This window comes from Magnolia sinica, chromosome 2 (genome assembly GCF_029962835.1).
Source record: "Magnolia sinica isolate HGM2019 chromosome 2, MsV1, whole genome shotgun sequence".
In the NCBI taxonomy this organism is placed as follows: Eukaryota; Viridiplantae; Streptophyta; class Magnoliopsida; order Magnoliales; family Magnoliaceae; genus Magnolia; species Magnolia sinica.
Window position 1 is genome coordinate 138679089 of NC_080574.1, and position 23911 is coordinate 138702999.

The following is a 23911-nucleotide window of genomic DNA, read 5'->3' on the forward strand; positions in this document are numbered from 1 at the left end:
AATACATTTTTCTTCATTCCCTCTCTTTCTCCACCCCTAACCATTGCCATCTACCGGGAAGAGGAGGAGAATGGAGGGAAGGAGGCGAATTATGATCTGATCCCAGTTTGCCGAAATCCCTCCAGCTTTTACATTATCACTATCCTAACGAAAATTCCTGATCAATATTTCAAGTTACTTCTTCTATTCGATTCCATATTTCTTTATCTTTCGATTGTCTTAAAATCGCCTCACAAGAAATCTTCGTATATTATGATGATTTCTATTTGATGGGAAATTTTTTTTTCTTTAGGCATTTGAATTTCTTATATCCTAAAAAAAAAAATAATATTCATTTTATTTTATTTATGTGTGCTTGTGTTGTTGCACCAAATATCATGAAACTTATGATTTAACCATTTTAATTTGGTGCAAAATATCATGATATTGGATATGAAAATTGCCTTTAAAAATACACAGTTTCAAGACACATTTGGTTGTATCATGAAATTAATTACATGATTAATTACTTAAATTTGATGATATCTGTTACAATAAACACACTTGATTTCTTTCTTCTTTTCTTTTTCTTTTTTTACTTTTTACTTTTTTATTGTTCTTTTTCTCTTTCTTTTTTTGCTTTTTAAATATTTTTCCTTTAAAATTTATATATTTATTATCTAAAGGGGAATTAAGAGAGTCCTGCTCATCAGTCAGGCTCGTGGTACTGTACATTTGAGTCCCATAATATAAACTATTGATCTGATGGTGATGGGTCCACTAACGAATGTGAAATGTCTCACATTTCTTTTCACATTTGAGATCAAAATCCTTTGTAACCAAATATTTAATAAGTTATAATTGTGAGTATTATACTTTAAAATTATATCGTAATGATATTATCGTATTATCATATTTTAATTATATCCGACAATTAATGGTATAATCAAATGATATAATTATATTGTTATAACTAAAGTATAAGTTATCATGATATAGTGCATGACTATTAATTATATTAATATTATAGCCATATATTATACCAATATCATGCTATAAGTGTATAACATATATTTAGTTATTTATTGTACTATTGGCATAGTTATGATATGGTATATGATAGATATCATATCATAATATTAAATATAATATAATATTATGACATATTATATGATTGTAATGCCAATTATAATATATGATTGTATGCAATAGATTATGGTAAGTATAAATCTTACCACAATAAATATTAATAATACTGTGATAAGTAAGTAGTTATAATGTAATATTAATGAGTATACATATTATAATCATATACAGATAATTCAATATTCAACTATCCAACTTATATGATAATTATGAGTGAATTATAATATTTTTATTAAATTATCATATAGTCATTGATGTATTGAATCATTATTAGTGATGACTTGATGAACATTATATAATATGACTGGTTGCCTCACCTTGATAATTTACTAAACTTATACTACTATAATAATATCATTATATCATTATATGTTATTGTTATTATTATTATTATCATACAAAGTATGGTTACATAATTAGAGATAGTGCGTGTGTGTGTGTGTGTGTGTGTTGTCTTCAGGCATTTGAATTTCTTATATTTTAGAAAATTTTATTTTCATTTTATTTTATTTTTGTGTGTTTGTATTGTTACACCAAATATCATAAAATTTATAATTTAATTACTCTAATTTGGTGCAAAATGTCATGATATTTGATACAACAAAATGCACCCTTAGGTATTTCTCTTTCTTCTAATCCTCTGCCTTAGATTAAAAGAAAAAAAAATTATTATTATTATTATTTTATTTTATTTTATTTTAAGGCAAATTTGGTTGTATCGGGGAATTTCAGGATTAATCAATTTAATTTAATGATATCTAGTATGATAAATACACTTACTTTCTTTTCTTCTTTCTTTTCTCTTACTTTTGAATTATTCTCTGTTTTTTTTAATAGTTTTTTTTTCAAAATTTTGTATTTATTATCTGAAATGAAATTAAGAGATCCCTCTCATTAGACAGGCTTTGGTACTGTAACTATTGATATGATGGATGTTCTAGCGGATGTGGAATGCCTAGCATTTCTTTCCACATTTGAGGATCAACCCAAAAATACATTCTCCTAAAATTGTCCAAAAATTAAATGGCGGGAACCGTCCACAATGGGGCCATCAAATCACTGATTTGAATTTGAATTGCTGATCCATGGCCCCCTTTGATGATGCGCAGGACCTTGTAATGCCACTTCTAAGAAAGCTAGATCGGTTTCATCACATAGCAATTCTCTTCCTTTCCAAGCAGATACAACTCACATTGATAATTTAAACTTAACAATGAAAAAAAAAAAAGATGAAAACGGGGAAAATTTTCTGACTATTTGGATCGTTTTGTATATAAAATTTTGTTTCTATAGTTGAAGGATCGGTTAAAATTTCTTCTCAAAGCTTCAATTCAGAGAATTACAGAATCTCATGGTTGAATAATTTTGTAGAAAATCATGACTGATATTAGATTGTAATTCGAACTATGGACTCTTTTTATTTTTCTTTCTGAATCTTTCTTTATTTCTTTTTGTTTTTCAGAGTATCTGTGAAGGTGAAATGTTGGCAAGCAACTATGGGATCTTATCCGAGGAGCCTACTTCTCTTCTTTGACTTCTTCTTCACCAAGGGCATTCGAATGTGACATTCTCTTCATGATTGTAGTAATTCTCAAATTTCGAACCTAAACTATCTGATCTCTTCTTCTCGATTTGTTCAAGATTGTTTATGTTACGTTCATGTCAGTAGATGTATTTATCGGGAGAAATTAGGGTATTCGTTTTGGGTATGAGGTCGTGAGAAGGTAGGAGTTGGGTATTTCTTCTCTTTCTTTTCAGTGCAAATGAGTGCTCTGATTTGGTTAATTTACTAGAACCCGCTTGCATTAAATAGTGTACTGTCTTGGAAATTTCAGAAAATTTTATTTTTGGTCTCCATCCATATAATTCTTCTTCTAGATTTGTAAAAGTTGCTCGCTCGTTCTGCCCCCTCCATCATGGTCCTGAATGTCGGTATTGGTTAGCATATCGGTCTAGCGGAAAATTGATATGATATAGCATCATGTATCAGTATCGGGGTCTTATCAGCCCATATCGGTCTGAATTATTTAAAAGCAAAAAAAAAAAAAAAAAAAAAAGACAGACAAATGGTGAAAAATGAGATATCTAAGAATTTATCATTTTTAAAAATATTTTGACCATGTATTCAATGGTGTATCGAACCATTCTTTGATGATAATGTTGTCCGTTGATTTGACTTGTTGAAGGTCAACTAAATGGGCCCTAATAAAACACAAATCAAGCATGATTGGGTGAACAATGGCCCATTACATTGAAATTCAACAAAAAGAAGATGAAAATATAAAAAAGAAAGTGAATGTATACCGTATTTCGAAATTTTTCTACAATGATCCACTTTGCTTTGATTTCTCGAATCCCATTCAAATCAGTTGTTTTGATCCCAAAATAGGTCTAGATCTAGCCTAAAATGAGCTTTTAAGCTTCTTCCATGGTTTAAATGAAAAAAAAAGAGGAGACATGAGGGAAATTTTGGGAAAAAAAAAAAAAAATAATTAAAATTGGGCTTTTATGGGCGTACCAGCCTCGTCGGCCCTATATCGGCCGATACAGGCCAATATGGACCAATATCGGTCAGTTTTTTCGTATCGGCCCAATATGACCCTGCATCGCGTATCGTCTTCTGCCAATATGGATAGAATACAGCCATATTGGCCAATATGATACCAATATTCATATCCATGCCCTCCATGTGATGATTTAGACTGCACGTATGAGGTGCCAGTGCAGATGGGCTGCATGGAAAAATGTCGCTCATTACAGATCTCACCATCCCTACAAAGTTGATGTAGAAATAATGGGAAAGAAAAAACCGTTTCGGACTTGGATTTTTATGGATGGTGATGATCTTTGATGAGTGAGAATTTATTGTTTTTGCTTGTGTCATGTATATGGTGGGACCTTCTAGATGAATGGTCTGGATCATTATGTAGTGGGATAGAAGAGGGAGCAGCATGGGAAAACCTCCTTGACATTCCTCTTTTTGGTGTCTGAGTCCGGCATCCAGTATGTAGCATGCTCAATTAGGCAATTGAACCAAGGATTAATCATCCCATGAATCAAACATTAACTTTGCCGGGTAGATTATGCACCTAATGCATGAAAAAAATATATAATAACAAACTGTTCCTTGTGTGTATTTGATGGCTTACAAGAGCAGCTATGTGATATTATGGGCTTTAGAATAAGGTTTCCTATGCTTCATTGCATCCTAGGAAAAAAAAAAAAAAAAAGAGTCAAAAGAAAAGAAAATATTAAAACAACACTGATTAGACACATAGAAATGTAGTTGCTGGTGCAATTTGTTGTTGGAATAGGCGGGCTGGTTTTATATGCAGAATGGGATTCTCACATTATTACCGTTCTGGTTTCAGTTCATGGATGCTGTTGGTTTTTGGTCATTGACAGACTTGAGCAGAATAGTTGAGTTCTTATGGGTGATCAAGTATTTCAGTATATTTCAAATCAGTGTTTGTTGATTTGATTAGTTTATTTTGAGCGATGATAAAATCCTAAATCTTTGTAAAGCCCATCTGTTAACCTTGCAGCTCCTTGCTTATCATGTTTGCCAACTATTTACTTGTGGATTGATGATACATTTTGCTAAGTTGATGTGCATTTCCTACCTTATAACTTGTTTGCTCTAATGATGTGCTTTGATGGCATGTGACCATTGGAGGCACAAGTGAATTTGATAGGGAACATCCAGTTTAATCAAGAGTAAATGCTAAGCATTGATGATGTTTCCTAGTATCTATAACATGTAAGCAACGTTCCAATAGCAGTTACATTTTCTCAAGTCTGGTTTGAAAGTAACATAATTGCAATCTGGGGCCCACACCCTTAGTTTGAAAGCTTTGAAGGAATATACTACGTGGCTATTTCCATTTTGTTACTAATTGTTGCAACTCAATCTGTTGCACATCCAAACTCACCCAAAATTCAATCTGGTGACTAATTTTCTTTCAGGTGGATATCTTGAGACCGGCTTGAAAATAGTTGTTATGTGTCTGTCAGATGGGCATGATTTTTCTCAACTGGTCTTAGAAACTCATTTTTTAATCAAACACAGGTTCCTTATTTCCCTTGAGTACTTATGGTTTATGCCCACCCTTTCCAGGAGATTGGCATATCATATGCAATCAACTTCCATTTTTATTAGGTCCTGTAAAATCAAGTCATCATAATGGGTGGCTGTGTTTCGGTGGCAAATAGAAAACCAAAGCCGCGGAGAAAGTACTTTATCAGATCCAGAAAGCACCATGGAAAGATTTCTGCTTCTGCGCCAGATGCTCCTAAGACACGGCTTAGTGACCCAGGGAATTGTTTAACAGACTATGCTGTTAGTGAGTTTGTTCATTTGGATATTGAGAAGGCTGCAACAAACCGTAGACACTCTGAGGTATCCAATGTGACATTCCATCTCACCCAACTGCAGTGGCACCACAGTCAAATTGACACAAACGGTATTTTGGTTCCCTTCTTTTAGCTGATCTAACTTTACAATTCTGAAGTCTTAATCTGGTTGTTACAAGAGCTTTCTCAAGGAACTTTTTACTTTCGGTCATTTTCTTTGATTGTCAAATTGTGATGATATATTTAGGTATGCTGTATAAGCTCTTTCTTGCATGATTTATGCAATATGCCATGTTATCGTGGCTGCCTAAGTGAAATATATCTCTTGGTCAGGATTTCTAGAGCCCATTCATCTGTGAAGATGCATCACAAGAAATTATTATGACTCGAATTTCCTTTTCAAGTGGTGGATTTGCAAGGTTTTGAATAATAGGGTTGTTGGGCACATTGGCTAGTTCCAAAAATGATATGATATAGAATGTATCGGGTGAGATAGGCCCATGTTGGCAGGATTTTTTCTTTTTGGCACCAAACAATTTTGAAAATATTGGAAAAATAATAGAAAATGTAAAACATCAGAATCTATCTTTTTTCCTTTTTGGTTTTAAACTAGTGTTTTAAATAGCGTGTAGCACATAGCATGGTGTTTGGCCCTCTACAGCGTGTAGCGTAAGCTACACAATCCTTAATATTTTTAATTAAAATAATAGAAAATATGATAAAATTTACAAAATGCATAATTTCTATGAATTCTTGACTATGAATCTAGATCATCAACCACTTATTTCCATGCAAAATCTCTCTCTCTCTCTCTCTCTCTCTCTCTCTCTCTCTCTCTCTCTCTCTCTCTCTCTCTCTCTCTCTCTCTCTCTCTCTCTCTCTCTCTCTCTCTCTCTCTCTCTCTCTCTCTCTCTCTCTCTGCCTTTAGACATCTCTAAGCATGACTTCTTTTTTTATATATTGAAACACCACAAATTCATGATATAGACCACAATTTAGATGGTCCAAATCGTTCTAAGTGCTCTATCTATGATGTGGACCACAATTTGGATGGTCCGGATTAGTTTAATGTAGTTCCATATGTCATAGGTATAAATCATCACCATTTTAAGTAGGTGTTAAACTAAAATAGAAAAAACACTAAAAAAAAATTGAGATTTTAGGTAGCTTATGCTATCCACGCTACACACTACGCTACATGTAGCACGCTACATGCACTGTAGCTTACGCTACCAGGGAATTACGCTGCGTAGTGTTTTCGCTACGCTATGCTACAACGCTACTGAAAACAATTTTAAATATGTATATGAGGTGTATTAGACCATTTTTTGATAAGAATGATGTTTGTCAGCTTGACCTGCTCAAAGTCAATCAAATAGGCCTGAATCAGATATGAATCAAGAATGATTTAGTAGATTGGGGATATGAGAATATAACAAAAAGTAGATGAAAAATGGGAAAAAAAAAAAAGCGATGGTTTACCCCTTCTGAGATTTACCAAAATGGTATATTATGCTTCAATACATTGAATCCCACTCCAATCTTGTGTTTAGATCCTCAAAGTAGGCCAAGAACTAGTCCAAAATTAGTTTCTAAAGGCACATCCTTTTGGGCCTTCCCCTTGCCCTTTTAGAGCTTTCAACTTGTTAGAACTCACTCCTAACCAGAGCAGTCCTTGGTCTCTGTTGCACATAACCAAATCATTTAAGTGTACTTTCCTTCATCTTGTTACCTAGTGGTGATACCCCTAAGTTCCCTTCAATTCATTCATTTCTATTTCAATCATTCCTTGTCTTGCCACTCATCCATCTCAACATCCTCATTTCAGCACCACACATCCTATGGACGTGTTGTTCCTTAGTTGCCCAACTTTTTGTCCCATAAAGCATGGTTGGTCTTATAACCATCCTATAGAATTTCTCTTTCAGTTTGAGTGGTACACAACGATCATATAAAACTCCAAGGGCACATCTCCATTTTTTAATGTTAGAATTCTATGGGCAAACATCCTTCTCAATCTCTCCACTCCCATGAATTATTGACCCAAGATATTGAAAGTGGAAGTAGAGGCTCGATTCTAAAATATTTTATGCTTGCAGTAATATGCCAAGAGGAATCGTGGTTTGACTCTGTTAGTATTCAGGAGTCTGACTCAGATGATGACTTCATCAGCGTTCATGGGGGTAAAGTTCATAATTCTGTCTGCATTTCGTTTAATGATATAATGCTAAGAGGATTATACATTTGACTGATAACTGATTTTTTGCTTTGTCCCTAGACTGCTTCCCTTCTGTAAGCAATGCAATTGGGAATATCTCAAGTGCACAGAAGCTACAGTATGAAAGTGCGTCATGCTTTATGGATGCCATGTGTAAGTATGAGGAACTTTATGACAGCACCCCAATAAAATTTTCTGTTGAACATTATTTGAAAATTGATGGAAGCAAGACTGAGAAGTTTTTGGGGAAAGATGAATACAAAGAGGCTGACATATTTGCAGTTTTAACTTCGCAAGGTTATGAGCTATCTTGTTTAGGGAAGGTTGAGGGCACTGAAGCTTGTAACAAAAGGCAAAGAGTGTTAGAAGATTCGTATGGAAGCTTTAATGCTCGAAAAGTGGAGAGACACGACACCGAAGACAGAAGTCATGAAAACACTTTGAAGCAGATGACAGCATCTCGCTTACCTCATTTGCTTCCTACCGTCAGTTTTAATGACAAAAATCAACCACCAACAAGTTCCAGTCTGGCATCTCAATGGAAAAAGTCAGCAGTTATCAGGCTTTCTTTCAAGAGAAAGCCTTATGAGGGGGATGAGACTGCTACTGAATTTTGTGAGTATATAAAGTTTAAGCGATTTTTGTATGCTATTGTTGTTACTTCCAGTATCCTTGCATATCTTTGGCAGGAGTTAATATGTTAAAAGAGTAACTTCTTTGGTTTCTTTAATGGTTGATTGAACAAAGATTTCTAGGTGCTATCTCATTATTGTTCTTCAATATGGATTCCATTGTGAAAATCTAGGGATCTAATCTTTAAATCCCACGTGTTTTTTTTAAATATTTAGAACTCCATCTCCTTGTTGGTTTATACATTTGAGCTTGTACTTTATTGGAAAAAGTGGAAAACAACAAAGGGAAAGGGGTGCAGGCATAGAAAACATATGAGTGTAAATGTCAATTCCCTAAATTTATTACATCAATGTGATTTGTTATTGATTAGATGTTATATATGTTTTAGGGTTTCCGAGCATTGCCCTGGATTTTAGTTGCATCATGCATGAACCTTCCTCCTCTGAGACACCGCCACTTCAATCATGCTCCTGCTCCTGCTCCTGCTCCTGGTTCTTACCCATATTATACTTCCTAACATTTTGGAACAATGGGGTTCCTGCCTTCCCTGCCATTGCACACAAGTTGCATCGATTGATCACTGCTATTCTCCTTAATTCTTATGCCAACCCCACCTTTTTAAAGAGGGAGGTAGACTTGGTCCCAACTGACAAGATGGAATATGGTCTCTTTAGTCCCTGACCAAAGGGAAGTGCTTCTTTGGTAGAGAGAACCAGGCAAGGGATTTGAACGAGGGGAGGGGAGAGTGTCTTTGATAGGGGAAAAAAAGCTGGATCAGAAAAGTATATTGGAATCTTAGACGCAAAGTCTTCTTTTCCCTCGTGCTCCATGCAACTGCACTCTGGATCCATCTTTTACTCATGTCATGTCCTCTGCAAAATTTTATCCTTATTTGATGTATTCACACTCCTTTATATGTTGGTGCGGATGCTTTTGCGATCCTATTTGTTGAGTTTCTGAACGCTGTCACTACCCTCTTGCTCATGCTCCACTCATCCTTGTTGCATCATTCGAGTGAGGGTACCCTTCAAACCTGTGAATTTCATCTTCAAACCACTCAAACTTGTGCTTGATGAGGTTTCTAAAAAAGAAAAAAAAAGAAAAAAAGTTATGCTTCATCTCATTTGTGTTAGCTTACATCGCAATCGTGTAGCCCTGCTTAAGCTTAACAACACCTGCAAAAGCACTTGTCTTCTTCATATTTATTTTTTCTACAAGTTCAATACCATTTTTTCAGACTGAATATCTAGTCTCACAATTGATTTGGTTGTTGTTGCATTATGTCGGAATACTTCATATAATGACCTAATCTATGAGTATGAAACTGTTTGGTTTCTGCTTCTCTGTGATGCAGCCAACAATCTTTTTCAAGCTGATTATATGTCCATTGTACTATACATCAGAATCCTTCTACATTAGAATCTCAAACTAATGTGAAGTTTTTAATTGGCACCATGATGGCTTCAGAATCATTTATGATTTGATATGTATTATTCCTTCATATGTTTTATATTGGTAATAATTTTTTTGGTACTTTACATAAACACCATATCAACACAGGTGCCTCAAAGAAATTCTTATTTCGTCCCAGAGCAGGACTTCTGGTTCCATGTTCAATTGGGGAGAAGCCAACTGCAGGATGCTGGTCTGTTCTCGAACCTTCAAGTTTTAAGCTTCGTGGCGAGCACTATTTCAGGCATGTTTATTGACTTGCTCAATGAGTCATGTCATTTCCACTTTACCATATGCAATGTACCATAGTGACAAATCTCATTTTTAGCAATTTCTCGGCTTTGAAATTTCTTTGGAGATTTTCAAATTTCGAGGTTTTCTCGGGATATTATCGGGAAAATCTCACCAAAATAAAATATTTAAAAATATTTATTGCATATTATTAAATAAATATATATTTATATAACGAAATTCTTAAAGTACTATTTTTCGAGTTAATATCACGATAAAACATGATATTTGAAACTCTGCTGAGATCTTGAAAATCTCGTGATAATATCATTTAGTGAATTTCTCACAATATGGTTGTGAGATATTCAATATCTCAGTGAGATTTGTTACACTGGTAGACAGAACATTACATATAGTTCTATTTGAGCTTGGCGTTGTCTATTCATAAGAACAGAATCTCAAACATCTATCCTGCAGAGATAAGCAAAAACATCCAGCTCCAAATTATGCTCCTTATGTGCCAATTGGTGTTGATTTATTTGCGTGCCCACGAAAGGTCCATCACATTGCTCAGCACATCGAGCTTCCATCTATCAAAGCACATGATAAAGCACCCTCAATCCTGATTGTTAATATTCAGGTATATTTTAATTCTATTTCGAGGTGTTAATGGAGGAATTACTCGCTCTGTTCTTTTCTTATATCATGTTGTCACTTTGTTCCAGCTGCCCACTTATCCTGCTGCAATGTTCCTTGGTGATAGCGATGGGGAAGGCTTGAGCCTTGTATTATACTTCAAAATTTCTGAAAGTTATGATAAAGAGATATCTCCTCATTTTCAGGATAGCATTAAGGTTATTTTCATATCCTACTTTCTCTGGAAAATTTTTGTGAGTAGCCAGTCTCCTGAGATTAGAAATGCACTGTTTATATGTTGTGAATATCATGAGAAGCCATTTATTCTGGCATTTGGGTTATCTTCAACTTTCAGGTTGCAGTAACCAAAATGCTTGAACAAAACCTCATTGAAACCACATTAATTCCAAGAATGATACGGTGTATCACAAGGCATTGTAATGCATATACGTATGGTTGCGTAACTTTCTATGCTAAACACAGGACATAGGCATTTAAGGTGGATCCATTTACTAAATCATGTTCTCTTTGGCAGTAAAACTTTGGCAAAATTATATGTTTTTATTTTGAGTATCTCATGGAAATTTAGGTTCTATGTAAATAAAATGTAATTTTTGTTGGATGGTATTGGTGTTGGGCAGGCTCCTACCAGCCATAGAAAAGAGAACTTTATGAGCATAGAGCACAAACCTATAGTTGTTATACTAGTATAAAAATCAACAAAATTTTCCAGATTGCTACCAAAATTAGCTGGGAAAACCACCACAAATTCTTGTAAGTTCCAATACTATCTGATCTGCTGACAAATTGACCCCATGCTCTGGGAACCCTAGCACCAGATATCCCTTCTAATGATGTGTAAAGGTCTTTTGGTGTTTTTTGAACCTTCGACCAAAATCAACAAAATTTTCCAGATTGATAGCAAACTTAGCTGTGAACCACCATCAAATTCTTGTAAGATCCGATACTGTCTATCTGATCCACTTCTAAATTGGCCTCATGCTCTGGGTACCCAACAAGGGTCTTTTGGTGCCTTTTCTTTAGAAATTTTGGAGCCAGTTGCTATTTTGGTTGTGAACTTGTGATTGAAGAATTCGATTTTTAGTTGCAAGGACCTTTATTTATTTATTACCGAAGCTTACAGGTAGATTTTATCTGGTCCTGTCAGTTTCTAACCGTTTTTTGGGTTTTAGGTTGCAATTTGGATGTTCTGGCTGCTAATGCTCATTTATTGCCTATTATAGAATATTTGTTAGTTGTATTGTTCATTTGATGTTTCTTTTATCACAAACTATCGATCTAAGCCTGAATGAAATTGCTAGAGCATGGTCCTTCCTTCAGTAGCAACTTTATGTAGAGATCCATGACAGAAAAGAGATGATTCTATGCTAGAAGTAAAAATGAATTGAAAGTAAAGTTAATCCATAAGTTGCAAGAGTAACTAGATCAACTTATGCTTGCATTTTCTATTGCACTGAGAAGGGCAGGATCGTGAATGTACAGGTGGCAGCATTGCCTATTCAAGTGTAAAGGTTGTGGTTTGGAGAAATATATGGAAGACCTTGGATTTTTTTACAGGGTAATTCTAACTCAGAGAAATCTATGGAGCACACTTGTTTCATGAAACTTGACTAAAGGGTTCCTGATTATGAGAAATCTGAGGATTTTGAACCACAAATTTATCATCCCAAGGACGAGCAAGTGTTGATAGAATGGAGCTTTATCGAACTAATATATGATGAAACGATGATAATATGAGCACGAGGAACTTTGAGAGAATGTTGAGTATCATATTTATGATTAAGATGGTGAATGCTAGTAATTAATGGCATTAAGGAAGACAAAGGTGTCATGCCCTGTATTCAACACCTGAATTCTCTCGACTCAGATCCTGCACCCGAGGATGCGACTCAATAGATTCACGACCTAAATTCCAAACACATACCACTACATAGTATCCATAAATGTGATATTATTTTTTTAAACCAACATGAACATTAACTTAAAGAAATAAATGTCCACTTCTTAAAATACTAAATCATCAGCATCATTAACTAAAGTTATATATAAACTTCCTATTCCTTATATAAATCATCAGCATCATTGACAAAATTTCGAATTTTAGAAATTAAATCTGTAAATCTGAATTTTCTGGAATTAAATTATTAAATCTTTTAAAAAAAGAAATAGCCAAACAGTATTAGCATAATCCAAAACTAAAGATTTTATAAGAGACTGATGATAAAAGAAAAGCAAATAGAAAAACAATTGCATCTATGAGGTAAACTCACCAAGATCCCTTCTTTCCTTCTCTCTCTATTCACATTTCTTCTCTTTTTTTTGTTTCTCTCTCTCTATATGTGCATGCATGGGTGTGCGTGTGGTATGCACACGTGTGTGTGTGTGTGTGCATGCAACGCATGTGTGAAGTGCACGTGTGTTGAGTGGTGTGAGCATGTATGACATGTGTGGCATGTCTGGCGCGCGCTTGTGTGATGTGTATAAAATATATATTTATATATATAACATTATAATTAATTATATACCATGGTTGTGTTAAGATTTTGCACAAATTAACAATAGAACATAGCCAATCCCTGAACACTTTGCATGTCACTAACAATTCTTAGCGTGGGCCAGTCATAAAGTTGCACTTTCTGAGATTTACGTACAATTTCTCCCTTTTCAATACCTTTAGAACTTCTCATAGATGTTGAACATACCTTTCTAACGAAGGGCCATAGCACTTGATTCATTAGCTACATGAAGTTACTAGGAACATAAGATGACTCGATGGCATTACCAACCACTTGTGCAATGATGCAGACATCAGTGGTGCACCCTTTAGAGTGTACCAGAGGAGGAGGCGTCGCTGACAGAGTACCGAATCGGAGGAGTTGATGTGGTTGGACGTCAGGTCCATCGGACCCATTTTTTGACACGCTACACCTGCGCGACAGGGTGTGAAATCAGTGGTCTTATTTTTCAGTACAGTGGAGTGTAGGTTATATCTTTTGCCAAAAGATAAGGTTGTTAAAATATAAAATAAATGTGCGGAAAAATGAGGTTTTGGGTGGTCGAGAAGCGGAATTGTTGAATCTTTTGCATGAAATTCAAATCCTTGATATTAAAGAAGAGAAAGGTTAGCTATCAGACGATGAAAGAGCTTGGAGGGAAATCCATAGTGCCAAGTACAATGCTAGATTGTAAGAGGAAGCAATAAAATGGAGGCAACGAAGACGGGATTTTTGGTTGAAAGAAGGCTACAAGAATACAATTTTTTCATGCCATGGCAAGTGCTCATTCTAGAGTAAATAAAATTAAATCTGTTGTAGTGGGGGGGAAATGAATTGAAGGTAAAAATAAAGTATGCATGGCAATAGTTAATTTTTATAAGAAGCTTCTGGCAAGGGAAAATTAGAAGAGACTAAAGTTAGACAATTTGCCATTTGACATGATTTCAAGAGAGGAGACAAAATTGTTTGAAAACGTTTTTAAGAAGAGGAAATAAAGAATGCAATTTCTGTGTTGAGCAATGACAAAGCACTTGGGTTGGATGGTTTTTTTATATCATTTTATCAAAAAAATTGTTAGCTCGTAAAAGGTGATGTGATCAGCTATATTAATGAAATCTTCGAAAAAGGTTGTATAGCTCAGGAGTTAGGTGCGGCGTTTATTACTCTAATCCAAAAAAAAAAAAAGGCGGAAAATTTAAAGGATTACAGACCCTTAGTCTCTCAGGGGGTCTGTATAAGATTTTGACAAAGTTGTTGGTTTCAAGAGTTAGAGCGGTAATTGGAAAGGTCATATTTATATCTCAAGGGGCATTTGTGGTAGCACATTAGATTGTCGATAGTGCGTTGGTGGTGATGAATGTATCGACTAATGCAACATGAGAGGCTTGAAAGATGTGGTGTGCAAGCTAGATGTTGAAAAGGCCTATGATCATGTGCACTAAGACTTTCTCGATGACATGCTAGGACGTTTAGGGTGTAGCGACAAATGGCAGGCTTGAATCCGGGTGTGTGTTGAGTTGGCTAAATTCTTGGTAATGGTTAATGGGTTTCTGAATGGCATTCTCTCATATTCTAAAGGATTGCAACAAGGTGATCCTCCATCTCCTTATTTGTTTGTGTTAGTAATGGGGGTGTTTAGTAGAATGATCGATAGAGGTGTATCGGCAGGCCTTCTAAGAGAATTTAGAGTGGATAACTCGGATTTTCATATCACTCATTTATAGGATGCGGATGACACTCTTCTATTGTGTGAGGCAGATGAAGTAATGGTGGATAATCTTCAATTATTATAATTTGGTTTGAAGTGGTATCGGATTTAAAAGTCAATATCAGTAAAAGTGAGTTATTGGGGGTCGGTATTTCTAGGGAAGAGGTGCCTTCATTTGCTAGCTTTTTTGGTGTAGGGAAGGATCCTCTCCATCTACATATCTTGGTCTCCCTTTATGTTTAGTAAAACCCACAAAACTTTTGTGGGATAAGGTTGTGGAGAGATTCGAAAGAAAGCCATCTTAATGGAGGACTAGGCATCTATCATTGGGAGGTTAAACTTTAATCAAGGCGGTGATATTGAATCATCCGATTTATTTGATATCAAACTTCAAATGTCTGAAATCAATGTTGGTCAATTTGGGGGAAAAAAATGGAGGGATTTTTTTGTGGCAAGGAGCGGAAGAAAAACATTGGTTTCATCTTATGAAGTGGGAGGATGTGTGTAAGCCAAGGGATGAAGGGGGAGTTGGGTTGAGAAGTTTGGAGGTCATGAATGTAGTTTTGTTGGGAAAGTGGGTTTGGAGGTTTGGGGTACAAGAGAATTGTTTTTTTTTTTTTTTGGGGGGGGGGGGGAGGGGGGAGATTCAGTCATCATTGTTGTATAGGTCATCTTATCTTTGGAGTCAGTGGCCTCAATAAAATGCAAAGTATGGGAAGGAGTAGCTTTCCCCTTAGGGAATGGGTTGAGTATAATGTTTTGGGAGGCCATATGGGTGGGGGATCGGAAATTGAGTGTGGTCTTTCCTAGGCTAGCAAGGTTATCGGTTGAGGTAAACGTATTGGATGTGAGTTGGTTTAACTTGCAAGGAGAGGTAGTAATTTGGACCCCATCATGTGGAAGGAATCTAAATGATGATGAGTTCGAGGAGTTTCTCAATTTGGTAAAGTTGCTTGCCAAAGTCTGACCGGTGATAAATGAGTCAGATTCGTTGATGCGGTTGAAAAAGAAATCCAGAAAGTTCTCCATAAGATCCCTCTTCAAGATGCTCAGTGCGAAAGGGATAATGGTGAGATTAGCCAGTCTACTTATGTATGACAGTATGGTGCTCTCAAAAGGTTGCTACTGTTGCTTGGCTTGTGGGATGCAACAAGGTGCTAACAGTTGGCAATCTCCGCAAGAGAAGATGATTCTTCCGAATGTTTGTTTAATGTGTTATCAGGATAAGGAAACAATAGATCATTTATTTTTTCATTGTTCATTTACAAGAAGCTTGTGGGTAGGTTTTTTCGAGTTCGAAATAATATGGGTATGGCCGTCTTCCATCGCTTATTATTATTATTATTATTTTATATTTAATGTGGCATGGTGATGACTTTGGAAATAGTGGAAAAAAAGTTTTATGCTTGCTAGTGGGAATCTGGTTTTTATGGCTGGAAAGAAACAATCAAATCGAAGCTTCAAGAATTGAACGCGGCGAGCTACGGAGGTGTTCAATAGGGTTAAGATGAATGTCATGGAATGGGCAATTACATCCAAGGCTGTTGTGCAATTTCCTGATAATTGGCTTGGTTGTAATTTTCTTCTTTTGGTTTGTTATATATTTGTAAATTTGGCTTTGGCCACTATTAATAAGATGTTTCAATGTTAATAAAAAAAGCCATTTGTTTCAAGGTTCTTTTCATTGCATCAGAGTTGGTCCTCTTATTGGCTAGCCATTCTATTCCCTCCGTCCTCAAGCATTTGATCACATGTCCTACTAATCTCATCCCCATGGTTCGTTTTCTTCCTCTTTCCTTCATCTCCTCCTAAATCTATTGTACCATTAGTCTCTTCTTTGCCAATCTCACTATCTGCCTTCATAGTCTTTATCTTGCGAAAGAAATATCTTCTCTCATTAATTCTAATAATATCCAAACCCAACAGCATATTCTTCTCTGCTTCATCTTTTTCTCAAATCAATCCCTCCTTACCTCTCCATCAAAGATCACTCCATCCTTAGAAAAGAACGAAAATCATCACAATCATAATCATCATCACCCTCTCTCTCTCTCTCTCTCTCTCTCTCTCTCTCTCTCTCTCCCCAAGCCAAAAACTAAGTCCAACCCAGGTCCCCTCCTCTATTCAAAATGATCTATGGCATTTTTTCAAACCTCTTCCACCTGTGATTTTCATCTTCTATTATATTTCAGCCCTATACTCTCTTAGTCCTTCAAATAGTAGCAAGCTAGTTTCCATTAAAGTAACATACCACGATTATTGCTTGTGGAAAAATCAGTTTCTTCCTCTCCTTCGCCTATAGGGAGTTGAGGAATTTATTTATCGTTCTTTTCTAGCTCATTGTCTTTTTTTACCCGACTCCTTTTCAAACCCAAAATTTTGAAAGGGGGCATTTTGTGGGTAAATTCATATTGTCCTATATCAATGCCACTCTTTCTTAGGAAGTACTTACACAAGTTGTTGGTCTAGCCAATTCGTATGTTGTTGGGCTTCATCTTGAGATCGCTTTTACTCACTAGCCTTAAGCTTCTCCGTCTTTTAATACTTTGCACCTTCAATGTATTTTGATCAGCTTACTAGTAGTGACTATTGGGCATGCAATGGCTTTGTGATGCAGGACAAATAACCACTTGCTCTAAAAGTTCGAACTGATGGAGCATGGCAAATTAATCCCTTTATCTCATAGCCCAGGCCCCACTTCTCATGGGTTAGGACCTCGGCCGAACCCCCCTCGTGGGCCCTTAATCACATGGGTACCGCCTCACACAAGCCGCCCGCCTCACACGGGCCGCCCACCCTGAGTGTGCCCCTACATCCCACAAGCAACCCCACTCGAGCCCGGTGTGAAAATGCCCCCGCATTACTTTGGACCTGAATATGAGTAATTTATCAACTCTCTTCTCATGTCCATTGTTACCTACCTTCAGCGAGTCAACAAGAAGCTCAGCTTCAAAAGTGCTCTACGTTGAAGTGCAGTCAGCCTCAAGCTCTTATAGCTTAGCATGGTCATGGTGGTGGTTTCTTTGATGATTGTAGTGACCTAGATCTTGTTGAACAGTAGGATGGCCGAGGAATATTAGTGCGCAACAGGGTGGCCAAGGTGATTTTTTTTCACGGTCTTGACATACTCCAAATTCTGTCAAAAGATTTGAGATATTGTACAATGAAGCTTCACTAGCTCCTGGAAACAACAACAAATTGTCAAAGAACACAAGATAGCTATCAGACCATGAGGACTGCAAACATGTGTTTATAAAGCCCTCTTCCACTTCTTACTGTATGAGGGCTCCCAAAAGCTTACATTTCCAAAACTAACAAGTTGATTCGTCTCTTACATGTAAAAGGGATCAGCTTTTTTCCTTATTTGTTAAATAGGACAAATTACTTCACTTATTAATTGCTAATCAAAGAGGAACTGTCTGATGTTTGCTTAAAAAGAATGGCTAAATGTCTTCTTTCATTGCATTTTTGTCCAAGAATCAAAAGATCATTGCCCTTCCAAGCTTCATGTTATTTTCGATTTGTATAATCTTTCTATTAAATGTTACAAAGTACAGATTTGGCAATAATTCGGCAAGGCAATTTACTGTGGTTTGGGTAGAAATCAGGGAATTTTACCCAATAAGTAGAAAGAAAATATATATTTGTTGAGTTTTTTATTTTTATTTTTTCTTACTTTGTGGTTAATTCAAAGGTTAAATGGAAATAACTTGCAATGTAGTTGGGAAATTTCTTCTTCTTTTTTTTCTGAAAAATACAAATGGTTCACGAATTATTGTTTCAAGAAATTGGAAATTTTGAACGGAGATTCAGTTAGCCAAATCTTTCTTTCTGCTACAGAAATTGGTTGAAGATGAAACCGAGAAGATTAAAGGATTTGCAATGGACTCAACCATTCCTTTTAGAGAAAGATTGAAGATAATGGCTGGCTTGGTTAATCCGGAGGATCTCCAATTGAACTCTGCCGAAAGGAAACTCATGCATGCCTACAATGAAAAGCCAGTGCTCTCACGCCCCCAACATAATTTTTATAGGGTAAGCAATCACATGCTTAAGTACCTTTTACAAATTCCAAGATGATTATATCTGTAGCAAGATTGTTTGATTAATGTGGCTCATGATATATTTGCAGCACAATATCCAACAAATGGATGCTTTACTTCTAAAGTCCCTAGATGTATAAGTAGAGTGTTAAGAAGTTGTATTGTAGACTTATGACAACGAATTGTTTTAATACCTACATATCTATAAACTGAAAATTTGTATTATTCAATTCATGTATGCACATATTACATTTTCTACAAATGTATCCCTTAAAAGCACGAATCACCAATCCATCCCCTCATGTACTTTCTACATCAATAAATGGACCATTTGTTACAGAGACACAGGACAAACCTTTCCCAACTGGAAAGCATTTTTTCTGCAAGAGTCGATTCATCTCAAGGCTTTCAAATGCATCCAAGCAATTGGTATCCGATTGAAACATAGAAACCATAGATTCGCTCTTCATTATGAAAGCTAGCCATCAGCTTATAAAAGAACGATATAACAAAGATGTTGAAAACACCTCATGTACTTTCTACCAACGAAATAATAAGAAAAATAAAATGAGGAAACATTTAATTTCTCCAATAGTTTATAAGCCTTGGCAGTAACTACTAAAACTCTGCAAGCTGGACTAATCTTTTAGATGTAATGATTAAACCGTCAGGGATTCAACAAAATTCTGACAATGAAATGGTAACCTTAAGGGTGAAATTTTATGTCCTGAGATAACTAAAAGACGCATTGAAACAACTAGAACCAAATTACATACTTTTAGGTATGTTTTTTTCTTGTAAGAAACTTAGAGGAAAGCAGTCAAATGCATAGGGTTGAAGCGCTCGAGCATGGTATTACATAACGGCCATCACCGTTACGATAATGGCTGTTACAGTCTCTCTCCTTTTTTTCTTTTCTATTCTTTTTTGCAAAAAAAAGAAGAAGAAGAAGAAGAAGAAGAAGAAGAAGAAGAAGAAGAAGAAGAAGAAGAAAAGAAGTGGTGGCCAAGAATCATAATTCTAAAATCGAATCAAGTGAACTAGCAAACCAGGCATACTGTTTTCAGACTGCCTCTTCCACCATCCTTGATCCTTGCTTTCTAATGTAAATTCAAGGGTGGCACATTGCTTTGAAACAAACAAACAAACAAACACATGTCATGTCTATTCAACATGATGTCTGGACTCTGTTCTAACTTGGTCTTGATCAATTGCATACTTTCTAGTTAACACTTGGTAAAATCCTTCTATAGTTGTGGCAATTAGGATCTCATATCAATGCCATTGTTGGAATGTAGCTGGTACCTAGGTTGTGGTGGTTTGGAAAAAGGTTGGCTGATGCAGCAAGCTGACTCAGGACTCACTTGAGGCAACACAATTCTTTTATACTCCACCGAGTAAAAAATGATGCAGATTTGGTGGCAGTGAAAAGTTACAAATCATGCGAGCTTTCCCACATTGGACCAAAATAGGAAGAGTCATGCCTGGGTCCACCAGGTCAACTCAAAGCCTGGAGAAATTATGTGTTTATCTATTGGTTTTAAGTTTTTAATAGCTCAGTCAGCTTCTGAATCATCATCAAAGCCTTCTTGCAAGAAATTGGGGTCAGCTACATGAATCCTGTAACACTATTCCACTCTATAACCAACTATATCCTCAGTTAAGCCATAGGTCCTAAAGTTTTTTCTTTCTACCTCCCCCACGTCCTTTTGGCCCTTCTCCTTACTAATTTAACTTGGGATTAGTTACTTGTGGACAGGGTGCTTAGTTTTCTTCTTACATTTTTTCAATCTCTACTGCTGGGAGAATTAGATCTCTTGATGATGTGATGATGGTTGTAGACTGCAGCTGGTTGTATTGGATCTTGCATGCACCTTGTATCCTTCCATGGAAGTATCCTCTCAACTCCAAGGGCTTGTTTGTCTCATATATATGTTGTTTTCATGCAGGGTCCGAATTACTTCGAGATTGACCTTGACATACATCGCTTCAGCTACATATCAAGAAAGGGACTTGACTCTTTCCGAGAGCGTTTGAAAAATGGGATAATAGATTTGGGTCTAACCATCCAGGTATGCCATTATCATCTAATCATGTTAAAAGAAATACAACTCGGCTTGGAATTTTGAGTTTGATTTTGTCAATGACGAACTCCCAAATTGTTGTTGTGGCCTAGCCAAACTGAGGTGATCAGTGATATTTTAAAATAATTCTTTCTGGTAGTACATCCTGACTTTGCATTGTAGTTCTGAGTTGATCAATGATATTTTAAAATAATTCTTTCTGGTAGTACATCCTGACTTTGCATTGGTAGTTTTGAGGTAACCTCTCCAATGTTTTGTGAATCAAAGTATTTCTATTTTGACATGTCCAAGTTGTTGTCTTCCGTCTTTTCCAGTTTCATTTTCTCTCTTATCTTTTCTTTTTAACATGGATGTTAGAAGACTCTTTTAAGGAACCAAGCTAGAGTATCTTTTCATGTGTTCTCTCACTATCTTTATGTTGTCCACTGCATTAAAACTAAAGTTTAGAAACTCCAATCTTGACTTTAACTTGGTGAAGGATTGGTCTGATTTGAAGTGAAAATTACGGGAGCTCTCGGTTGTTTTCTTGGAGTTAAGAAAGTGTACATTTAAACAATTTATCAAGTTTATGAGTCATCGATTGAGTTGATCTTATGTTTGAGTTAGTTCTTATATACAATGTTGTCAAATTGCAAATTGTAACAGGGGTTGAATCATAATGAATTGCAAATCGTAAGATTTTTTTATGATTTTCTTAAAAATATGAAAAATATAAATAAATATGAAAAAATTAAAAAAATTTACACTATCATGACATGGTATTACTTAAAAAAGTTTTTTGTCTTTCAAAATATTTTTCTTAAAAACATATAAGGATCCTTTAATAATTCATGTTCTTGTTACCTTTCTTGAATGTAGAATCGCATTGGAAAAGCAGCATTTGATTTTGTGGACCGATGAAAAAAGATATTTTGACTTCTAACCATCATTCCACAATACATACAAGTCAACATGATCGTAACCATCCATAAAAACATTCCAGATAAGTCATAAATCAATTTGGTGGTTTTGACCAGTTAAGAAACAAAAAATCATAAAAAAGAAAGGAAAAAAAAAAAAAAGCTCTTCGATTTAACATTGAAGAGAATATATATCATATAATCTCTTATAAAGAACAAAAAAAGGATTCTTAAAACCCCATCAATTTAAAACATAAAAGAAAACAAGTATAATTGGAATCGTAAATCGTAGGATTCAAATCATAAAATTGTATGATTCATATAAAAAGGGATTTAAAGGTGGGAATCAAATTGTTTTGCTTAAGATTCGAATCAAATCGTAAATCATAAATTGTAGGATTTTGACAACACTGCTTATATATTTTCTCAAATTAGAAGGGTTTTGTCAGCCCTTTTTTTTTCTAGAATGAATTACACGGTAACTGTATCTTTCTAGTTTTTAACAAAATCAATATATTAGAGTAGAAATCTCTATAGTTAGCTCATGTTAGGAATCAATTATTTGGTTGAGTGTGGACTAAGTCTAATTAGCCAATGTTTTGAGTTCTCAAGTTTTTACAGTATAAAATCTGAACTTCTACCTTTTTTTTTTTTTTTTTTTGTGATTACAACTAAATCAAAACAGTTGGAATTTGAAAGCAATATTCTTAGTTGTAAACTTCCCGAGTTTCCAAGTACTCGACAACCTTCGGTTAGATTGTGGCTATTCAATTTGGATTAGATGTCCATGTGTGCTTTGCTTTGTAAAATTATGGCAGAAACTAAGTCATGGATACTGGCTACAGGCGCAGAAGCCGGAGGAATTACCAGAGCAAGTTCTGTGTTGCATGAGACTGAACAAAGTCAACTTTGTAAATCACGGACAAATACCTACGATCATGACGCTCAATGACGACTGATTTCAAAGCAAAACTCTGTTGTCTTGTCCTGCAGGTTATTCTCAGTTTAACAATCAAAGGCTTGTTCTGTAAACATCATGGTGGTACCCTTTTCTGGCTTACATAAATGAAATGATCTTCCGCATTTTTTTCAAGACAAATGTTCCTTAATCCTGATATTTCTTCTTGTTAATAATTATATCAACATGTCCCAGTTAAGTAACAAAGTGTTCACTCTTTGTGATTAATAAGCTGTCCCGTCTTCTTCATTTCATAAGAGGTAAAAATGTTTGAGTGCTTGTCAGCAATCTCTACCACACTTGTGGCCTATTTACAGTGGTTGAATGCTTGGTGTCCTTAGCCTTCGTATTCTACTAGTCCAAATCACGTGATTTGGAATGGGTTGCATCCATGGTCAGGTGGAGATTGATCAAAACACAACTTGAAATGTAAGTGGCACATGATTGCTTCTCTTTCGCAGAGTAACCCTTGTGATTAAGAAGTGTTAGACTCGCACGCATTTCATTAAATCACAGCAACCCATCCTTGGTACATGTGGGGTATACATGTAAGTCCATCCAGACTGTCCAAATTGGAGCCGTATCTTGGATGGTATGTGTATAAAATTTAAAGCAATCATCTCAATGATTTCAATCAATTAGTTTTGCCTGTTGAAAATTCTACCTGCTGACTATTCTTCTTTTGTTTTTTTACCATTTGATAATGCCAGATATGGTATAGTTTTCTGATTCAGTAATTTTGGCTATGCTTCATCCACAAATTGGATGTCAGTTGGGATTGACAAATACATATATGGCATTATAATACAGGGATGAGTTGCCATAATTAGTACATTGCGTCCAACAGATAACGAGGTCATATAACAGTGATTATGTATTAGAGATACCATCCTCACCTACTACTCCGGAAGCACGCACATTTTTTATTGACCAACAAGGGTGGGATGAGAGTGGCCCCATCTTCAACTTTGAGCAGCCTTGGTAATGAAAGAACGGTCCAAAAGTTGTGGATGTTCATGTTGGACTTGGAAACCCCATCAAGTTGGCAAAGAACT

At 35.7% G+C, this 23911-nt stretch overlaps 1 protein-coding gene across 6 annotated transcripts; it reads left to right on the forward strand.

The window, feature by feature from the left end:
* Nucleotides 1-50: 50 nt before the first annotated feature.
* LOC131237915 (uncharacterized) lies at nt 51-23085 on the forward strand. Of its 6 annotated transcripts, XM_058235976.1 has the most exons (13): nt 2278-2479; nt 2588-2709; nt 4802-4885; nt 5243-5588; nt 7578-7661; nt 7757-7849; nt 7979-8311; nt 9890-10025; nt 10490-10652; nt 10738-10866; nt 18713-18907; nt 20865-20987; nt 22744-23084. In XM_058235976.1, exons 4-13 carry the CDS (start codon nt 5309-5311, stop codon nt 22855-22857), a joined length of 1650 nt encoding a protein of 549 aa, XP_058091959.1. In that variant the 5' UTR covers nt 2278-2479; nt 2588-2709; nt 4802-4885; nt 5243-5308; the 3' UTR covers nt 22858-23084. The 6 variants fall into 6 exon arrangements, with proteins under 6 accessions (XP_058091958.1, XP_058091956.1, XP_058091959.1 ...); XM_058235975.1 differs by lacking the exons at nt 2278-2479; nt 4802-4885 and adding an exon at nt 51-173; XM_058235973.1 differs by lacking the exons at nt 2278-2479; nt 4802-4885 and adding an exon at nt 1916-2240.
* Nucleotides 23086-23911: the final 826 nt, after the last annotated feature.